This window comes from Gobio gobio (assembly GCF_949357685.1).
Source record: "Gobio gobio genome assembly, chromosome: 8".
Taxonomy (NCBI): Eukaryota; Metazoa; Chordata; class Actinopteri; order Cypriniformes; family Gobionidae; genus Gobio; species Gobio gobio.
In genome coordinates, this window is record NC_137114.1 from 44,173,949 (window position 1) to 44,192,746 (window position 18,798).

Consider the following 18,798-nt stretch of genomic DNA (forward strand, 5'->3'; position numbering starts at 1 on the left):
GGATATGCATTTTTATTCTGGATACATAGAGTGCCAACTACAAACAATTTCTTTGAAATTTTATTTTATGAACTAGATACAAAAAGGTCATAAATAAAGCTCATAAGTTAGGTGCACCTAAAGGTGGAAATACAGAAACGGTGAAATTAAGATTCCTCAACATGTTACCAAGCCATTCTTAATTGTACTGCTGTTTTACAATGTTAAATTTACTGCAACATGAATATTATGCTCACTGTGAAAATTAAATACATCTTCTTGCACATGTAAAGGAAAAAAGGAAGAAGACTCGGAAGCTGTACATGGAAACGACTGCTGGCATTTTGTACACCAAGAAGAAAAACAATTAAAAACTATCGTATGTACATATAAAATCCTAGATTATGTACAGTGAAAAAAGTTTCAAAAAAATAGATCTGTGTCTATGAAATTCTTGCAAGGATTCAGCAGTTTTGAACATTTTATCAAATTACATACACAGATTTAATTATTTGCGCATTACCTCTGGTTGTAGATTCAATGGTACTCAAAAGGTAAAGACATGGAAGTAAATTAAATGAAATTGAAAAGGGGGGGGGGGGGGGCAAGACTGAAGGATTGACAAAAAGAAACCAGGAAGAGTCGTCAGATTAAGTCATTTACTTTGCGACTTAAAAAATGCAACGATTGGATACACAGAACATGAGTAACTCAAGACTAAATCTTATCTGGATCTATCTTCTCATTCCCTTTATTTTATTATTCTTTTTTTCAACAAATAAAGCAATATAATTTTCCATTCTGCAATGCCTCTGAAAGCTCCATCTGGCCTTCATAAAACAAACACACACCGGCCAAAAGGTCTGTTGGATTAGTTTACAATGTCTCAAAATCTCCCGAGGCAAAAGATCCGTTTGAATATAATGTTCAAATTTGATCCACAGGGAACGATTCCTTCCTGCTGATGACGAGCGGCCATCCTGAAAAGATCCTGAGAAGAAAAAGCGTCGTAGTCTGTTTGCACTTAGTTTAAATGGTTCTTTCCACTTACACGAGGAGGACACTTCCCAAACTTTCTCCTGTCAAAAAGTACTGCCTCGCTGCCTGGATCAAGAGGGTCAGAAACATCTCATCCGGAGAGACACATTAAGTAATTTTAATTGTCGGCAAAAGGCCAGTTCAAAAATCCTTGAAGACAATCAGAGAAGAAAATGAAGAAATTCCTCGTAAAAGCACAAAGCAGTCCAGAAAAGTGCAGTTTAGCTCCTTCATTCTGATCTTCATACCGTTCATATTCCATTAAAGTGCAAGAGTGAAATATTCCGTCCCTCTTGTAATTCATGCTAACCAACATGATGCATAGTTTTTTTCCCTTAGTCCCAGATCAGACAGGCATCTTTTTATCTTGTCTCCGATGCATTCCAGACAATAAATCCTGCACGCTGCTCAGGATCTTCCTCTGATGTGCACTGCATGAGATTCCCATTTTGGCCAGATCCCTGTAAAAGAGCAGCACAGGGGATTTTTGGTAAGCTAAAGTCATCTTCAAGCTCATCAGGATGTGTAATTAGGTGTGTAATGGGTTGTGATGCTCACTCGTGACTCATGGGTATGACGCTCTCTAAGCTGCAGTATCCTGCTGTGTTGAAGTTCTCTCTGTATTGCTCAAGTCCAATGATTTTCAGCCATTCGTCCACGGAACTCAGAGAGGGGGCGGAGCCTTCAGAGGGGGCGTGGTGAAGCGTGGATGGGTGGGGCCTGAGGACGACAACATTACATAATATATTTTATTCCAGAGTTTTGCTACTCTCATAGAGATAACATTTCTAAAAATGCCCCTTAAAAGAACAGAAAAACCTGATTAAACTTTATTAAGGAACTCAATAAAATATTTTCGGGTTAAGAAACGTACACTACTGTTTATAAGTTTGGGGTCGGTAAGATTTTTCAACGTTTTTGAGTCTTTTATGCTCACCAAGGCTGCATTTGTTTGATTAAAATTTTTGAAATATTATTACATTTTTAAAGAACTGATTTCTATGTCAATATATTTTAAAATGTAATTTATTACTGTGATCAAAGCTGGATTTTCAGCATCATTACTCCAGTCTTCAGTGTCACATGATCCTTCAGATCCTTCTAATATGAAACATTTATGATTATTATCAATGTTGAAAACAGTTGTGCTTTGATTCTTTGATATAGAAAGTAAAAAAAAAAAACGGATTTTATCTTTTGTAACATAAATGTATTTACTGTCAACTTTGATTAATTTAATGCATCCCTTCTGAATAAAAGTATTAATTTCCAAACATTTGTATGCAATGCATGTATTGCAAAAACATGGTCCCATTGTACATGCGGCTAAACGGTTTCTCTTTAAACTGTTGTTCCTGACAGGATTTAACTAGAAGTCAACTAAAATGCATTTTGAAACATTTTGGGACATGTAATTGAGTATTTTGCAGGCCTTAGGGTTAGTGTACAGCAATTATAAGCGGTTTCCTGTCAAAATGAAATATATGTCCCCAGAACAACAGATAAACCTAATAAATGTTCATAAGGGATTTTTTCTTTTAATACACTGCCCGGCCCCAAAAAAGTCGCTTGGATTTAAATAGGAAATGCTTAAGAGTCTATGATTGGATCATTATTGCAGTGATTATTATGTTTCTAGCATGTTATATGTTCGGCAACAGTTTTTCTAACCCTAGTTGATGGAGTGTGTAGCTTTTCATTTCTTAAACAACCATGCAGGAAGACTCATCATGGCCATATTCCAGGATGACAAGATTCATCAGCTCAGACTGTGAAAAAATGGTTGGGAGTGGGAGCATGAAGAATCATTTTCACCTCTTGAGTCGAGACCTTAAATTCATGGAAGTCTTAGGGATATGCTGGAGGAGACTTTACAGAGTGCAGGACATTGTCAATACAATGACATATGGCATTGTCAATACAAGATCTTGACCAAAAATGTATGCACCTTATGATGGAAATAACATCACAACATTTATCTCCATCAAGAGGTGCATCAATTTTTGGTCAAGATCTTGTATTTACAATGCAATGCAACCATTCTTACACAATTTGAGGCTGATGAATCTTGACTGTCATCCTGGAATATGGCCATGATGTGGTTGTTTAAGAAATGAAAAGCTACACACTCCATCAGTTAGGGTTTGAAGAACTGTTGCCAAACATATAACATGCTAGAAACATAATTATCACTGCAATAAGGATCCAATCATGGACTCTTAAGCATTTGCATATTTAAAGGTGCTGTATGTCGGAATGACAGCTAGTGGTTGAAATGGGTAAGCAGTCCAAATTAAAAATATAGTTTGCCCTACTCCCTCCTTCTCAGACTCAACGCTTATGTAGGATGCCAGTTTAAGGACACGCAACAGGAACAAGAACAACTGACAATGGAAGGCGAGGAGTCTTGCACACTGTAAGTTGATGAGTTGATTTATCCTTGTTTTAATATGCTCTCATTCATAGAGATTTTAGATGGATTCCGAGGCTTTTTAGATCGGGTAGAATCTGCGATCTCTGACCCAGTTTTGCTGGCTTCCATGGCAGAAATACACTGTGTTTTCTGCCAACTGGCAACCTGGGGGGTTGGAATACTATTGAGTAAACTGGCAATGTGCGGTATCGCACAGACCAAAATAAAACAGATATTCCGACACGGAGCGCACATTTCAAAGTAAAATAACTGGCTGTAGCATGTGAGTATGTGAACTCAGCATGTTTCCTAAATATCTGCATATGATGGTATTTGTATGCTTTAGTACAGTAAAACTTACATACAGCACCTTTAAATCCAAACAGCCATTTTATTTCGGCCAGGCAGTGTTAAGCACCTACAAAATGCCATATTTTAGGGATTTTACCAAAATATACCCAAAGTAGCAAAAGTCTCTACAAGAATAAAGAAGGCTGTGAGAGTATCTATAAGTGTTGATGTGCACCTGCTGGCGTCTCCTGCCGTCCTCTTGAGCGTGGCAGGATTGCGTATGAGTTTGTCCAGCATGTTGACTATCTGGCTGAATTTGGGCCTGTCTGCACGTTCCCTCATCCAGCACTCCAGCATGAGCTGATGCAGAGCCAGCGGGCACTCCATGGGCGGCGGCAACCGGTAGCCTTCCTCTATTGCCTTTATCACCTAGGAAACAGGGGAGAGGAAATGAGTGGCTGATCTTGCTGAACTACCGCATTCACTTGGTTTGTATAACTTGGCATGGCACACAATAGCACGATAAAGCAAAGTATTAATACTTTGCTAAGCATACCATGGGAACGCCAGTGCTGAAGGCGCGACAAGCTCTCGTAATTAATTAGATTTGTGGTGCAGTGCCACTTACATCCTGGTTGCTCATGTCCCAATATGGTCGTTCGCCATATGACATCACTTCCCACATGACGATGCCGTAACTCCACACATCACTAGCCGAGGTGAACTTCCTGTACATGATGGCTTCTGGAGCTGTCCAGCGGATTGGAATCTTCCCTCCCTGCGATTGACAGGTTCATGTTACTTGTAAAACTAACATCTCATTCTAAACAGAATTAAGGCCCGTTCACACCAAGAATGATAACTATAACAATATTAGCATCCACACCATCCATCTTTAAAGCAGAATGGATTTTGATTTGCTGTCTGTCTTTATTTTTCTTCAGCTTGTAGTAGTTTATTGCCATATCAGCATCACGATATTGTTTCTCTGTGCAATTATCGTTATAGTTGTGGTGTGATCTCAGCTATTCTTTTATATTTAGAACTATTTATAGAACTATATCTTTATCATCATCCTCACAGTTATCATCATTGGTGTGAACGGGCCGTTATGCAACAGTAAATTCCGATCCACAAATTTGAATAAGTGACATTCCCTAATTTGAATGAGTGACATCATTGTTGGTTAATGCATTAGCTAACGTTAACTAATAGGACCTTATTGTAAAGTGTTAGTGTTACCTATAAATCTAACATTGTATATGAATACATGTAAACACTCTTACCCTGGTAGTATACGCTCCTTCTGGTTCATCTTCAAGCACTCTGGACATCCCAAAATCCGAGACTTTGCACACCAGGTTGCTGTTTACTAGGATGTTCCGTGCTGCGAGGTCCCTGTGAACGTAACTCATGTCGGATAGATATTTCATACCGGACGCGATTCCTCTCAGGATGCCCACCAGCTGAATAACGGTGAAGCGGCCGTCATTCTTCTGAAAAAGGAAGGAACACTTCAGACCTGAATAGTGACACCTTGACAATAATCAAAGTTGCTCTAGTTGCGATTGTTCTTGCGAATCATTTAGGATCTATCTATTCTATATCGTCAAAAGTTTTGGGACGCCTGCCTTTACATGCACATGAACTTTAATGACATCCCATTCTTAATCCGTAGGGTTTAATATGGAGTTTGTCCACCCTTTGCAGCTATAACAGCTTAGACTCTTCTGGGAAGGCTTTCCACAAGGTTTAGGAGTGTGTTTGTGGGAATTTTTGACCATTCTTCGAGAAGCGCATTTGTGAGGTCAGGCACTGATGTTGGACGAGAAGGCCTGGCTTGCAGTCTCCACTCTAATTCATCCCAAAGGTGTTCTATCAGGTTCTACCAGTCATGTTCCTCCACACCAAACTCGCTCAATGGACCTTGCTTTGTGCACTGGTGCGCAGTACTCAAACTGTTTCCACAAAGGAACAGCAAAAATGCTGAAGCATTAAGAGTTCCTTTCACTGGAACTAAGGAGCCAAGCCCAACCCCTGAAAAACAACCCCACACCATAATCCCCCCACCACCAAACTGTACACTTGGCACAATGCAGTCAGACAAGTAGCGTTCTCCTGGAAACCACCAAACCCAGACTCGTCCATCAGATTGCCAGACATAGAAGCGTGATTCGTCACTCCAGCTGAGTTGCTGTTGTTCCCGATTGCTTCCACTTTGTTATAATACCACTAACAGTTGACCGTGGAATATTTAGTAGTGAGGAAATTTCACAAATTTACTTTTTGCACTGATGGCAACCTATCACGGTACCACGCTTGAGTTCACTGAGCTCCTGAGAGCGACCCATTCTTTCACAAATGTTTGTAGACACGTCTGCATGCCTAGTGCTTGATTTTATACACCTGTGGCCATGGAAGTGATTGGAACACCTGAATTCAATGATTTGGAGGGGTGTCCCAATACTTTTGGCAATATCGTGTATGTATGCATGTATGTAAACACAATCTTACCCTGAGAAACATGTCCAGTGAGCCGTTCTCCATATACTCAGTGATAATCATAACTGGCTTGCCTGCAATGAAAGAGAGAGACAAACAGAGAACAATTAAACTAAATAAATTCAAGTTTCTATAAAAAAAAAAATACAACAATTCTAGCCTGAACAATCGTGGAGTTTTGTATTATAGCATGTTAATGCCTTCTTAGGATGAATCATTTTGTTGTATTCCTCATTTGTAAGTTGCTTTGAATAAAGGCATCTGCAAATTAAATACATGTAAATCTATCTAACAAGCACTAAACCTTTCCCACTGACAGTATTTGAATGCCAGAGATGCATTGGGCGCTTGCAACACATCGCACAATCGTACAAAACAGTGTCAACCAACCAGATGTGAACACTAGGCACAGAACATGAATATCAGAATCCATACACACTCACAGGCCAGCTGATTGACACTCAGCCAATGCTCCTTTCCTATAGAGGAAGTGTGGTAAATAAAGCTCGACCAGACACATTGTCGGCCATCTTTGTTAGGCTGGCCTTTCTGATGACCTTGAAGCGAGTTTGACTGACAGCTCCTCCAGAGGGCCTGAGGAGCAGGTGACCTCTGACCCCTCCCACTCACTGTCGGAGTTTCCCAGCCCCGCCCCTTTCCACCCACCCTATTAGAATGCTAATGAAGTGTTTACTGACTTTGTCAAGTTTCTTGTGTATGGTTGTGCCAACATGTGTGTATGTTTGACAATGAACTCTGCAAGACGAGGGTTAGAATCTCCATCAAAACATAACTATTTTCCTCATAACTTCAAAAAACAAAAACACAGAAAGTACTAATAACTTGCATTTGAAACAAGAGTACCAGAAGTCATACGTCAAATAATCTCAAAGAAATGCTGTTGAATCATTGATGAGAGATACCGAGAGGCCCAGCGATCCCACACTACCTTATTTACATATTTAGATTCACTTCATACTCATTTACATTATGCAAATGAAGCATTCAACTCTATTAGCTCTGCTATAACACAAAGCAGGAGACTTAAGACGGCTTTATAGTTTCTTGGGGACATTTATGAGCTAAAATTAAATTAAACATTGACAGTGCTGGCTGGTATTCACCGGTTAGAAATGTCTCTCATCAATTTAATTTACTAAGGAATTATAAATCAACGGTTTTGATGTCACCTGCTGCTCAAGACATGAGACAAGAGTCTTTCTTGTACAGCCGAGTGTGGGAAATAAACACATACGTATACGTTATTATATTAATAACATACAAACAGAAACTGTTATATAAAACTATTATTTAAAAATAAATAAACATATTATTGTATATACAAAAATATGTATGTATGGTGATTTTAATCAACAATATACATACAAAAAAATATTTTAATATATTTTTTTGTTTAATATATTACATTTCTTTAAAAATAAATACATAAAAATTAGACTATAAGAACTTCTAAAAAATAACACTTTTTAAAAATAAAAATATTTTAATGGGTATTTTTAAATATTTTCATTTAGACAATTATAATGATATATTTTATTACTACATTTATTTTTAAATATATATATATATATTTCAACCTACAAAAATATTTAATTATTTATTATCACATTCTCTTAGGGATAAACTAATGCTGGTTTACTAAACATGAATTGACAGTTTGAAAAATAAAAAGAGACAAATAAAGTAGAAGGAAAGCCAAGACGAATAAGAAGCCAAATGTGTAGTGTGTGAAGGTTAACTTTCTCTCTCTCTCACACACACACACACACAAACAGCAGTGGCTGTAGGTTAGGGATATAGGGTGACACTCTAACCCCCAAACACATTTAGGTCTGACGACGTGATTAATGAGTCTGCTGTGCTTTTTAGCTCACATTAGCCCTCCAGAGCGGCCCACTCCATCTGGAGACCACAAGGGTGAGTGTGTGTGCATCACACAGCAGTTTTTGTCAGGACACGCTCAGCAAGCAAACACACTGATAAGCTGGACATGCATACATAAACACACACGACCATTAGCACATCAAAAGGAAAACGACATCACCAGCCTGTTTCTTCAAGGGGTTTAAGCCTACTTAATATCCAGACTTTTGACCATGTAGTGTTCAGGATAGGGTTGCACCAGGCAGCCATTCGTAAGTTCTTAAATTGGAACGTAAAGTCCAAACTAGCAACTACTAGCTTTTAACTACTAACCCTGTACTTTCTTCGGTTGGTCTATTTGTTCTTAAAGGGATAGTTTACACAAAAATGAAAAGTATCCCATCATTTGCTCCCCCTTAGGTGTTTATGACTTTCTTCTCTCAGCCAAACACAAATGGCTGTTAACGGAAGCCAGTGATTATAGTTTATAAAGTTATAAATATGGATAAAAGGCCTTTATGAACCCCCTAGAGCCGTGTGAATTACTGGATGTGCTTTTTTGGGCTTCAAAATCGGAGGTACTATTCACTGCTATTATAAAGCTGGAAAGAGCCAGGATATTTTTTTTAATACAACTCTGATTGTGTTTGGCTGAAAGAAGAAAGTCATATACACCTAGGATGACTTGAGGGTGAGTAAATCATGGGATAATTTTCATTTTTGGGTGAACTAATATTATGATATTACAACTGCTCTGTGCAAGCAGGGTTGTCATGTTGGTTTTGTTGACGGAAGTTAGCCTATTTTCAGGCGCTGCGTAATATCATTGCGCCACTGCACTCATGGTACGGCAGCAAAGATCCTTGATTATTATACAGGAATGAGAGATACTTCCTAGCCATATCGGCCTAGAAAATCACAATTTTTCGTTTTCCGTCAGTCTTGGTACACTATGTCAAGGGTTTTCAAACTGGGGTCTGGGGACCCCCAGGGGTCCTCCAGAAGGTCCTAAGGGGTCCCCAGAAAATTTCAGAGAATAAAAAGACAAAGAAAATGGATAAAGTCCACCGAATATTCTGTTTCATTTCTAAAAGTTCTCTCCTTTCTTGCCGTATACAGAGGCTACTTTCCAGAATTGTATGTTTTCTTTGTATCTTTCCCATATATATATGAGTCCCATTTATCTTGCTCACTGGGTTTGTAAGGCAGTTTTCTTAACGCAGTATGTAAGCTGCTTACATATATTTATTGGGAAAGTTGCTTATACAAATAATTTTTTATTGAAAAATTTTCTTCTTCAGGTTTATACATACAAAATGAAGTATAGCCAATTTATTACGTTTGGAAACAATATTTTATATTTATCATGTCACACAATTTAACTAACAGTTTAAATGTTTTTTAATAAAAATAGATGGAATTTAGGATGGGGGTCCCTCATAAAATAAGTATTTGGGGGTCCTTGACATCATAAAGTTTGAAAACCCCTGCATAATGTAACTACAGAAGAGTCAAGTTTTAAATAGGAAAAATATCGAAACTCTTTGGTCATTTTTGAGCAAGATGCTAACGGTATGATCAGATTCAATGATCTATGCTAAGCTATGCTAAAAGTTCTACCGCCAGACCCAGAGATCGGCTGAATGGATTCGAAAACGGTAAAACCCAACTGTTTAACTCTAGGGGAGTTGGAAAATGAGCCTATTTTCAAAAAAAGTGGTGTGTTCCTTTAAGGCAAGTCAAACCTCATGAAAACATTCCAAATTAAAAATGACTGCAGAAGACAAATAAAAGCCCTTGATGTCAACTTTGACTTACATTTGGTGACCACGCCCTCCAGGTGAATGATATTGGGATGTTCAAACTGGCCAATGACACTGGCCTCGCTCAGGAAGTCCAGCCTCTGCTGCTCTGTAAACCCCGCCTTTAGCGTCTTGATGGCCACGCAGATCTCACGCTTCCCAGGAAGTTTCAGACGACCGCTGCACACCTCGCCAAACTCACCTACCGAGACAGGAAGTGTTATTTACAAGCATCTCTCATCAATAGATGCCATGCCGAAGACATACAGTAAAAGGTTAACGTACCGATGCCGATCACCTTCTCGATCTTGATACAGGAGGTATTGATTTCCTTAGCGAACTCCCTGATGGCCTGGTTGGGGTCTTCGTAGGTGAAAGGGTCCACATATATTCTCACCCCTGCCGGCACATTAACAAAGGTTTGAGAATGGAACATTTTCATTTGTTGCTTCAGCTGTGGACTAATGAAAGGTGTCTGCTTACCTGGCTTCAGGTTTTTATCCTCGGCCTGTTTAGTTTTGCTGTATTTGCTCCTCCTGAGATGAAAATATCCACAATTATTCAGCATTTATTATTTTATTTGTCTATCACAGTGTTATTTTAGCATTATTAGATACTATTATAATATTTATTAATATTGCAAATTAGGTTTTATTCTTATATTTTCAGTTTTCATTTTAGTTTTATTTAGTTTTGTTTTTAAATATTTTAATTTAGCTTTAAATTCCGTTTTAGTAAGTTTACAAACTTTTTATCTAACATACATTTTTTATTTATTGCAGCTTTATTTCAGTAAATTTTTTAATAGTTGTAGTTTTAGTTAACAATATCAACACTGGTCTATCGCTATGAAAAAAAAAAAAATCAAATGTTCTGTCACCTTTTGGTGATGATGAAGATAATGATGAGGATGAGGAGGAGAACAACGCCACATCCGGCCACCAGCAGCAGCAACACGGCAGAGCTCATAACGCCTCCTACAACAGGAGCTGCGACTGAGAGAGACACAAACACTGCATTCATATACATTGATAAAAAAGTGCCTAGAAGAACCTAAAAAAACATTTTGTTCTCAGTATGAAAAATTGTTTAAAGGGTTAGTTCACCCAAAAAGGAAAATTAGCCCATGATTTACTCACCCTTAAGTCATCCTAGGTGTATATGACATTCTTCTTTCAGACGAACACAATCAGAGATATATTAAAAATGTTCTGGTTAATCCAAGCTTTATAATGGGAGTGAATTGTTGCTTTGTTTTTGAAGTCCATAAAAGTGCATCTATCCATCATATAACTGCTCCACACGGCTCCGGGGGGGGTCAATAAAGGCCTTCTGAAGGGAAGCGATGCATTTGTGTAAAAAAATATCCATATTTAAACCTTTATAAAGTAAATTATCTAGCTTCCACCAGATCACCTTCTGTATTCATTTTACGGAAAAAGTGTAGTGCCTCTCGCAGTTCAAAACGCTTACGCTACATCTGACGACATTGCAAACCAGTTAAATTTTTTTCCGATCTGGCGGAAGCTAGATATTTCACTTTATAATTTTTGTAATATGGTTATTTTATTTTTCTGCAGAAGCCCTTGATGTCAACTTGGACTTACATTTGGTGACCACGCCCTCCAAGGTAGAGGTCTTCACGGAGCCCCCGAGACCCGTGGAGCCAGGACCCGTACGGGTTCGGGTCTATATTTTAAATGATCAGCCGGGTCCGGGCCGGGTCCTAATCTATTACTTCGGGTCCCGGGTCTGTTTAACATTTGTGTGTAATACCCGAGTCGATCCGGACTCGGAGAACACCTGCCCGTGATCAGAGTCAGTCAGCACTGCTTGTGTGTTTTTTGTAACTTGCAACTTGTAAAATTAGGATAAGAAAAGTGTGAGCTGGGAAATAAGGTTTAAAAAAAAGAAAGAAGAAAAACACAAGCAATCTCTCTCTCGCTCTCAGCCGCTGCAAGCGCACTGTAATAATGGTTACCTTCATGAGTGATGTGCGAAAAAAGCTAAAAAAAAACGAATATAAAGAAGTTAAACCCACGGGCATCTCTTCTGTCTGGGCATCCTTCATGCATATTGTGGACAAACATGAGAAAAAAGTAAGTGCTGTCAAGTGTATTAGCCTACGTGTGACGCACTGTTGAAGTTTGATTTGAACTTATATTTAAATAATATATTTCAAATCAGCAACACAATCTCAGGTGAACTGTCACATAAATGTTTTCTATGACGTTTAAATTGCGTAAAAAAGCCGTTTCATGTTTCTATGGCAACCCGAGCTTCCGCTGTGACTGACTTTAATAATAATATGAATGAACTGTCTTATTTAATCTTAAAAGTTTTGGTGGTCAGGCTCGGCTCACAGAGAGTATAGCAAATAAATAATGCTGACGTCAGCGGCCACCGAACGAGCAATCGTTATTATAGTTCAAAAAGGCAAATAGTCAAAGTCATTATGCGAATTAACTAGAGTCGAAATGCAAATCTGCAAAGATGCATTTGTCATCCGTCACCGTGACATAAAGTGGACTTTTAAAGCTGAAATGATGAGTGAATTAAGCATCCTTGGAATAACAAGAGAGGAATAACATGGATTTAACTTTTTGGCAAGGATGTAACGTTAATGCATCACAATCAAGTAACGTTACAAGGAAGGGAGACGACGGCTAACATTATAACGTTAGGTAAGACAAAAAGTTATATTTTTCGCAATTTGTTTATTGACTTGTTAATATCAGTTTATTGTGGAATATGTGACAATCGGGTCCAGTCGGGTCTGTGTCTTCACGCCGGGTTCGGTTCCAGCTTTTAAATAATAGACGGGTCCAGGTCGGTTCCGAGTACTACATTTTTGGCATTTCTCGGATCTGCATGGGTTTTGAAATAATACACGGGTCTGGGTCGGTTCCCTTTAGCACATTACGGGTCTCTTCGGGTTCGGGTACTAATTTTTGGATCCATGAAGACCTCTACCTCCAGGTGAATGATACTGGGATGGTCAAACTGGCCAATGACACTGGCCTCGCTCGGGAAGTCCAGCTTCTGCTGCTCAGAACAACCCGCCTTCAGCGTCTCGATGGCCATGCAGATATTTTACTTCATAAAGTTTTAAATATGTATATTTTTCTTACACAAACGCACCACTTCGCTTCAGAAGGCCTTTATTAACCCCCCGGAGCCGTGTGGAGGAGTTATATGATGGATAGATACACTTTTATGGAGTTAAAAAACGAAGCAACAATTCATTATAAAGCTTGGAAGAGCCAGGACATTTTTAATTTTTAATCTTTGCCACTACAAACAATTTTTTGAACCATAAAAGGTTCTTAATGGAACATAAAGCCAAAAAAGAACCTAGTGTTGCACAAGACTGCGGTTTATTTAAATGGACACATGTGGTGCGTGTTTCAGAGTGAAACGCAGAACTCAGATCATTTGCACACGCGCAGCTCATGATCCAGTGTTTTTAGTGTCTTGATTCATAGTAAATGCTGCTCTAGATGAACTCATCTCTGCAGTTTGGGTCGTTTATAACATGCATTTATGAACAGAATGTGTGCTAACCCTTTTCCCAAAATTGTAATGAGAAGTGCTTATAAACTGGCTGTTTGCTGCGGTTTTCCAACAAAGTTAAAGCTTGATGGATTAACGTGTTAAAATCAAGAAATTAAGACAGTCATAAAAATTACGGTTGTAATTTTACATTTGCATTTTAATTATATTATTGTTTTCTTAAATGTGTAATTTAACAGTGAAATATCTCAATAGTAATATTTCTTATTTTGTTGAATACTTTATTTAGTAATAATAATAATAAAAATAATATCAAAACTGTAATAATAATAATAATAATTTTTATTTTATTTTATTATACATTGATATATCATTAAAACATTTCAAATTGTGCAGTCCTACAAACAAGCCTTTTTTCTTTCCTTCTTTTTTTTTAAAAGCAGCTTTCTAAAATGCAATTGCAATTTTTACCTAAAAAACTCGCAATTAGACCCCCCTCCCCCGAAAAAAATAATAATCATGCAGCCCATTTTTAAGAGTGTATGTCTTTTTTTGGGTAAGACTTTAGTTAGGGTCCAATTTTCACTATTAACTAGTTGCTTTTTATCATGCATATTACTACTAAGATATTGGCTGTTTATTAGTACTTACAGTATTAAGCACATATTAATGCCTTATTCTGCATGACCTTATTCTACATTCCTTAATCCTACCAATACCTAAACTTACTAATTATTAATAAGCAGTAATTAGGTTTATTAGGTTTAGTAAAAAGTTTATTGAGGCAAGTGTCATTGTTAATAGCTAGTTAATAGTGAGATTTGGATCCTAATCTAAAAGTGTGACCCTTTTTTTAAATGTCAGGCCTAAAATACTCCATATCAGTTCAGTGACCAATGCCAGTGACTAGCAGCTAAACAGATTTTGAATTTATTTCATTTTTTTTATTCACCCACCAGTGTTGGTGCTGAACTCGAAGGGGGCGCTGAACTCTCCGTAGCCCGCGGCGGTGCGAGCGCGCACGTGAAACACGTAGGAGGTCAGCGGGGTCAGATCTTTAATATCAGCATTACGAGACATCGTCTTTACAATGCGATAACTCCTCTCATTCTGATCCTGAGATTTATAAAGAAAGAAAGAGACAGAGAACGGAAGACAAGAGGAAGGTAAGAGGTCAATAGAGAGACGTTTGAGGGCTATTTTAACTCCAATAAAACTTCACTTCCTGTTTATCCCAGGGAACAGGGGACTGCTATACTGTATCTTAAAGGAACAGTGCACACTAAAATTAAAGTTCTGTCATCGTGAGGACTTTAGGATTAACTATTCCTTCTAAATATGGCAACAAAAAAAAAAACGATTTCTCCCATTATTCACCTTCTCGTAGTATTTAACCTCATATTCCAGTATGACACCGTTGGGTTTCTCGGGCTCATCCCAGAACAGAGAGAGCGTGTGGCGGGTGATGTCCTTACTCTCAACAGTCATGACCGTAGAAGGAGCTGAAGAGAGACAGAAGGAGTTAATATATTTATAAAAGGTTTATGTTTACTAAATTGTACTTTTGTCAGGTTTTCCTGAGACATCTGTCTGTCTTTTATCACATCAGAAACAAACAGAGAGAGAAAGGATAAACCCAGAGGACAAGGAGACCTTTTCTTCTTCTAAACTGTGGATTTGGAGTTAAGACCGCTATTGTCTGTTTGGTTTCTTTCCTCCCCCCGAAGCTGTTTTTGTTGAGGGTGAGAAAGTCAAACAAGACAGAATCAGAAACAACAGAGATCTGCGTCGTCTTCTCCGCTTTTCCAAAGACGCATCACACGGAGTCGAAAACACAATAATAAAAGAGAAAAACAGCAAAAGAAAGTGAAAACAGATCTGAGGGATGTGAAGGAAGAAGAAGAAGAAAAAAAAAAACACCATGTATTAGTTTCCTCTACCAAACAGAACGACTCCAGATATCAAAACCACAGAACGCTTGCCACATTTCCACAGAATTCAGATGCTGTCTTTGGCGAAGTCCTACACATCCCCTTCTGTGTATTTTGGCTAATTAAGGGTGTTTGTTAAATCAAGCATGAGTATAAGCATTGCTCATATTTGCCGTTGAACAAACTTCTAACTTTAAGGCCACAATATTTCAGAAAATTTGAAGTTTTGGCTTCACATCCACGTTTCAGGTGACTGAAAAAAATTGCTGCCTGCCATTCTGTTTTTTGACATAAAAACTACCTAGCAACCACCCAGAGCATTCAATCAATCATTTAACATCCACCTACCTAAAACCCAAGAAACCACATAGGCCACCACAACACCCTGGCAACCACTGACAACACCCTAACATCATGGCAGTGAGTTTTACATGGGTAAAACGTAGACTGTAAAAACATATGGACGTAGTGTCCGTGACGTCACCCATAGGGTTTTGAAGAGCAGTTTTGAAGCCTCAAAGTCGGCCGTTGCCATTGTCAGTGCGTCATCACGCGTCCCTCCTGGATAACAGAAAATGGGCAAAGAGGCAGGACGTGGCTGGAGCTGAGGTGATGTGATGACTTACAGACAGCAGACAAACGAAAATCCACCTGTCACTCAAAGTGGCCACGCCCTTAATTATACAGAAATTTAAGGCTTTATATGATGTAAACGAATGAGTCATAAAAAAATTCAGCTCCCTCACAGTTGTCATAAAGGGCAAAATTAGCCGTATAGACCAAAACCACAATTTGTACCAGGCTTTAAACATGTTTATTTCTGCTGTAAAGTTGGGCATTTTAACATGGAGCTCAATGAGATTCTGCTTCCTTCTGGAGCCTGTCTCTAGTGGCCAGTCGATGAATTGCAGTTTAAGTCACTTCCGTATTGGCTTCAAGAGAAATTGGGGGAGGTTGCCGCTTGGGGTAAACTCACACTTTCTTCCTCTTCTTCTTCAAAAAAACTTTATTTAAATCTTTATTAAAGCCAAATTAAATCTTTATTATTATAATTTTTTTAAAGCTTGTTTGTAGGGTTGCACAATTCAACCCAAAATTGTGCGATTAAATATCAATCCGACTATAAAATAATAAAATCATAATAATTTAAAAAATAATTAAATATTGGTTTTGTTAAAATAACTAACTACATAAGAAATATTACTACTGTAATATTTCACTGTAAAATAAAAAAATCTAGTATTTACAATATAATATTAATTTTATTTAGTTTTATTTAAAACTTTATATTAATTTAAAATCTGTAACATTGCAATACTAATATTTAAGTCTTAATTTTTCATTTTCAAACGTTTAAGCTTTTATTTTGGAGGAAATCTGTAGGAAGCCCTTAAAGCTCCTCTTTTGTTGACAACAATCGGTTTATAAGCGCTCTTAAAAGTTTGGGGAGATAATAGGCGGGTGTTACGTTTTCAAATGCAAGTTATAAACGACCCAAATTCAGAGATGAAGTTCATGCGGAGCTGCATTTACTGTGAATCGAGCCGCTCTGACACAGTATCATGAGCTGCTTGTGTGTAAATAAACACAGCTGCGCTTCACTCTGAAACATGCTGTGCATATATTTCATTAAATCGCAGCCTTTGTGATTTGATAATCAAAGTCATATTTCAGTTTTATTTCGATTAGTCGTGTAGCCCTAGGTTTGGGAATTGAAAATCAATTTAAATTCTGTAATCGGATACTTAAGGTCAGGAATTGGATACTTGATATAAAATTACATTTGAATTGCATTTCAATATGGCTTTAAAACATTCAAGTGCAAGAAGACCCTCTCATACTGAATTCATAGTTTTCAGTCACGTGACTGTCGCGAGCCCTGGAGGGCAAAACAGCCATAGAACTGCAGCACAAGCCTGTCAATTTTCCGTCTTAAAAACAAAAATATGTGAACAAGATGCTAGTTTTTGGCACTTGTGATCCATATACAGCACCTGCTGCAGTATTTCAATCACTAAAAACAGCGGGACGTTTTTAAAACGTTTAACGTGAAAAACACTATAGGGGGAGTTGAACCAATAAGGATTAAATTAAGCAAAGTTTAACGCTAATCACGGATTTATTGATCTGTGTTTTATTTTATATCGAGTTGTGTTGCACCACTTAATTTTAAACACAGATTAACTACATAGAAAGACCGTTAGAATTAAAGGGCTGATTGGGATGAACTGACGCCAGACTAAAGAATCCTTATTAGTGCAAACCCACCCTTAAAGTGCCTTAATGTACATAACAGTGATATTAAAAGATGATAAAGCATACTATATACAGGCGAGTAGATGAGCCAATAATATGAACGCAACGCGTTTTCTTTATAATGGTTTTTGATGGGAAAAACACTTCGAGAGAAACCTCGCGTTGCATTCATATTCTGTGTTCATCTGCTTGCCTGTATAAAAAAAAAGTATGCAACAAAGTATAATACTGACTACAAACCTGATAAAAAAATGACTGGCGGGCAATGCAGGAAAGCCTTGTTTTGCCCTTTGTTCCTATGGTGTGACGTCACGTGAAAACTACGAAGTATGCGCGATACGGAGTTCTCTTCTGCGTCTTTTTGCACTTGAACAGACAAATACACAAATATGTCAAAATATCCTTGTGAACACTGTCAACTCTTTACATTCACTTAAGACATAACTGACGTTAAGAAAACATTAAGAAAACGCATAACAGTAGCCCTATATTCGATCCGTGCAGCAGCGTAAAATTCCTGCTACCATTCCGATAATAACGTTAATCAAATAACAAAAGACAAAGAGAAAATTAACTCGCTGTTAATATCTTTTTAAACTATATTTGTAATGTATGTTTTATGTATAAAGCACAGTGTTATTTTACATTTGATTACAGTTTCTGTACCTGAATACTTTAAAACACTGTTTATTTCAGTCGTATCTTTGTTCAGTTGTATTTATTTGTGCGATTACTAATAATTTATATTAGGCTAGTTGTTTTTGCTATGGTATTTTTAAACCATAGTTCCTTGAGTAAGTGTTTTTTAGCCTGTTGATTTTTGTTCATGATATCTAACTTTTTTTAACTTTATTGGAATCAAAATCGATAAGAAGCGATAAGCAGAATCAGAATTAGAATTGTTAAAATTCAAACGATACCCAACCCTATGTAGCCCTAATATCTAGACCAACTGTCTATGAAAATGTACAAAAAGTGCACAGATCTATAATTGGCCTCTCTATAAGCATCCTAAATTCAAGTGCTAAAGCTAGAGTTTCATGCATTAGCGAGTGTGTGACTGTTAAACAATTCGATCCCCCACCAGCTGTAGCAGCAGCTCGACGGCGGTCCTCTTCCATCTCACAGATCCGTCTTCTTCTGCCAGACCCGACAGACTAAACGTGATTTAGGGGCGTCCCTCAGGGGG

At 37.8% G+C, this 18,798-nt stretch overlaps 1 protein-coding gene across 1 annotated transcript in view; it reads right to left on the minus strand.

Annotated features, from left to right (window-relative positions):
- Positions 1 to 54: 54 nt before the first annotated feature.
- Positions 55 to 18,798, minus strand: part of epha4l (eph receptor A4, like) — a 55,662-nt gene continuing 36,918 nt past the window's right edge. Inside the window, exons 6-17 of the mRNA XM_079822658.1 lie at positions 14,800 to 14,924; positions 14,379 to 14,538; positions 10,790 to 10,904; positions 10,393 to 10,445; positions 10,195 to 10,308; positions 9,926 to 10,111; positions 6,236 to 6,297; positions 5,008 to 5,217; positions 4,350 to 4,499; positions 3,957 to 4,150; positions 1,576 to 1,737; positions 55 to 1,478 (exon numbers count right to left, since the gene is read on the minus strand). Coding sequence (XP_079678784.1) covers positions 1,364 to 1,478; positions 1,576 to 1,737; positions 3,957 to 4,150; positions 4,350 to 4,499; positions 5,008 to 5,217; positions 6,236 to 6,297; positions 9,926 to 10,111; positions 10,195 to 10,308; positions 10,393 to 10,445; positions 10,790 to 10,904; positions 14,379 to 14,538; positions 14,800 to 14,924 — 1,646 coding nt within the window. The 3' untranslated portion in view covers positions 55 to 1,363. The remainder of the gene's footprint in view (positions 1,479 to 1,575; positions 1,738 to 3,956; positions 4,151 to 4,349; positions 4,500 to 5,007; positions 5,218 to 6,235; positions 6,298 to 9,925; positions 10,112 to 10,194; positions 10,309 to 10,392; positions 10,446 to 10,789; positions 10,905 to 14,378; positions 14,539 to 14,799; positions 14,925 to 18,798) is intronic.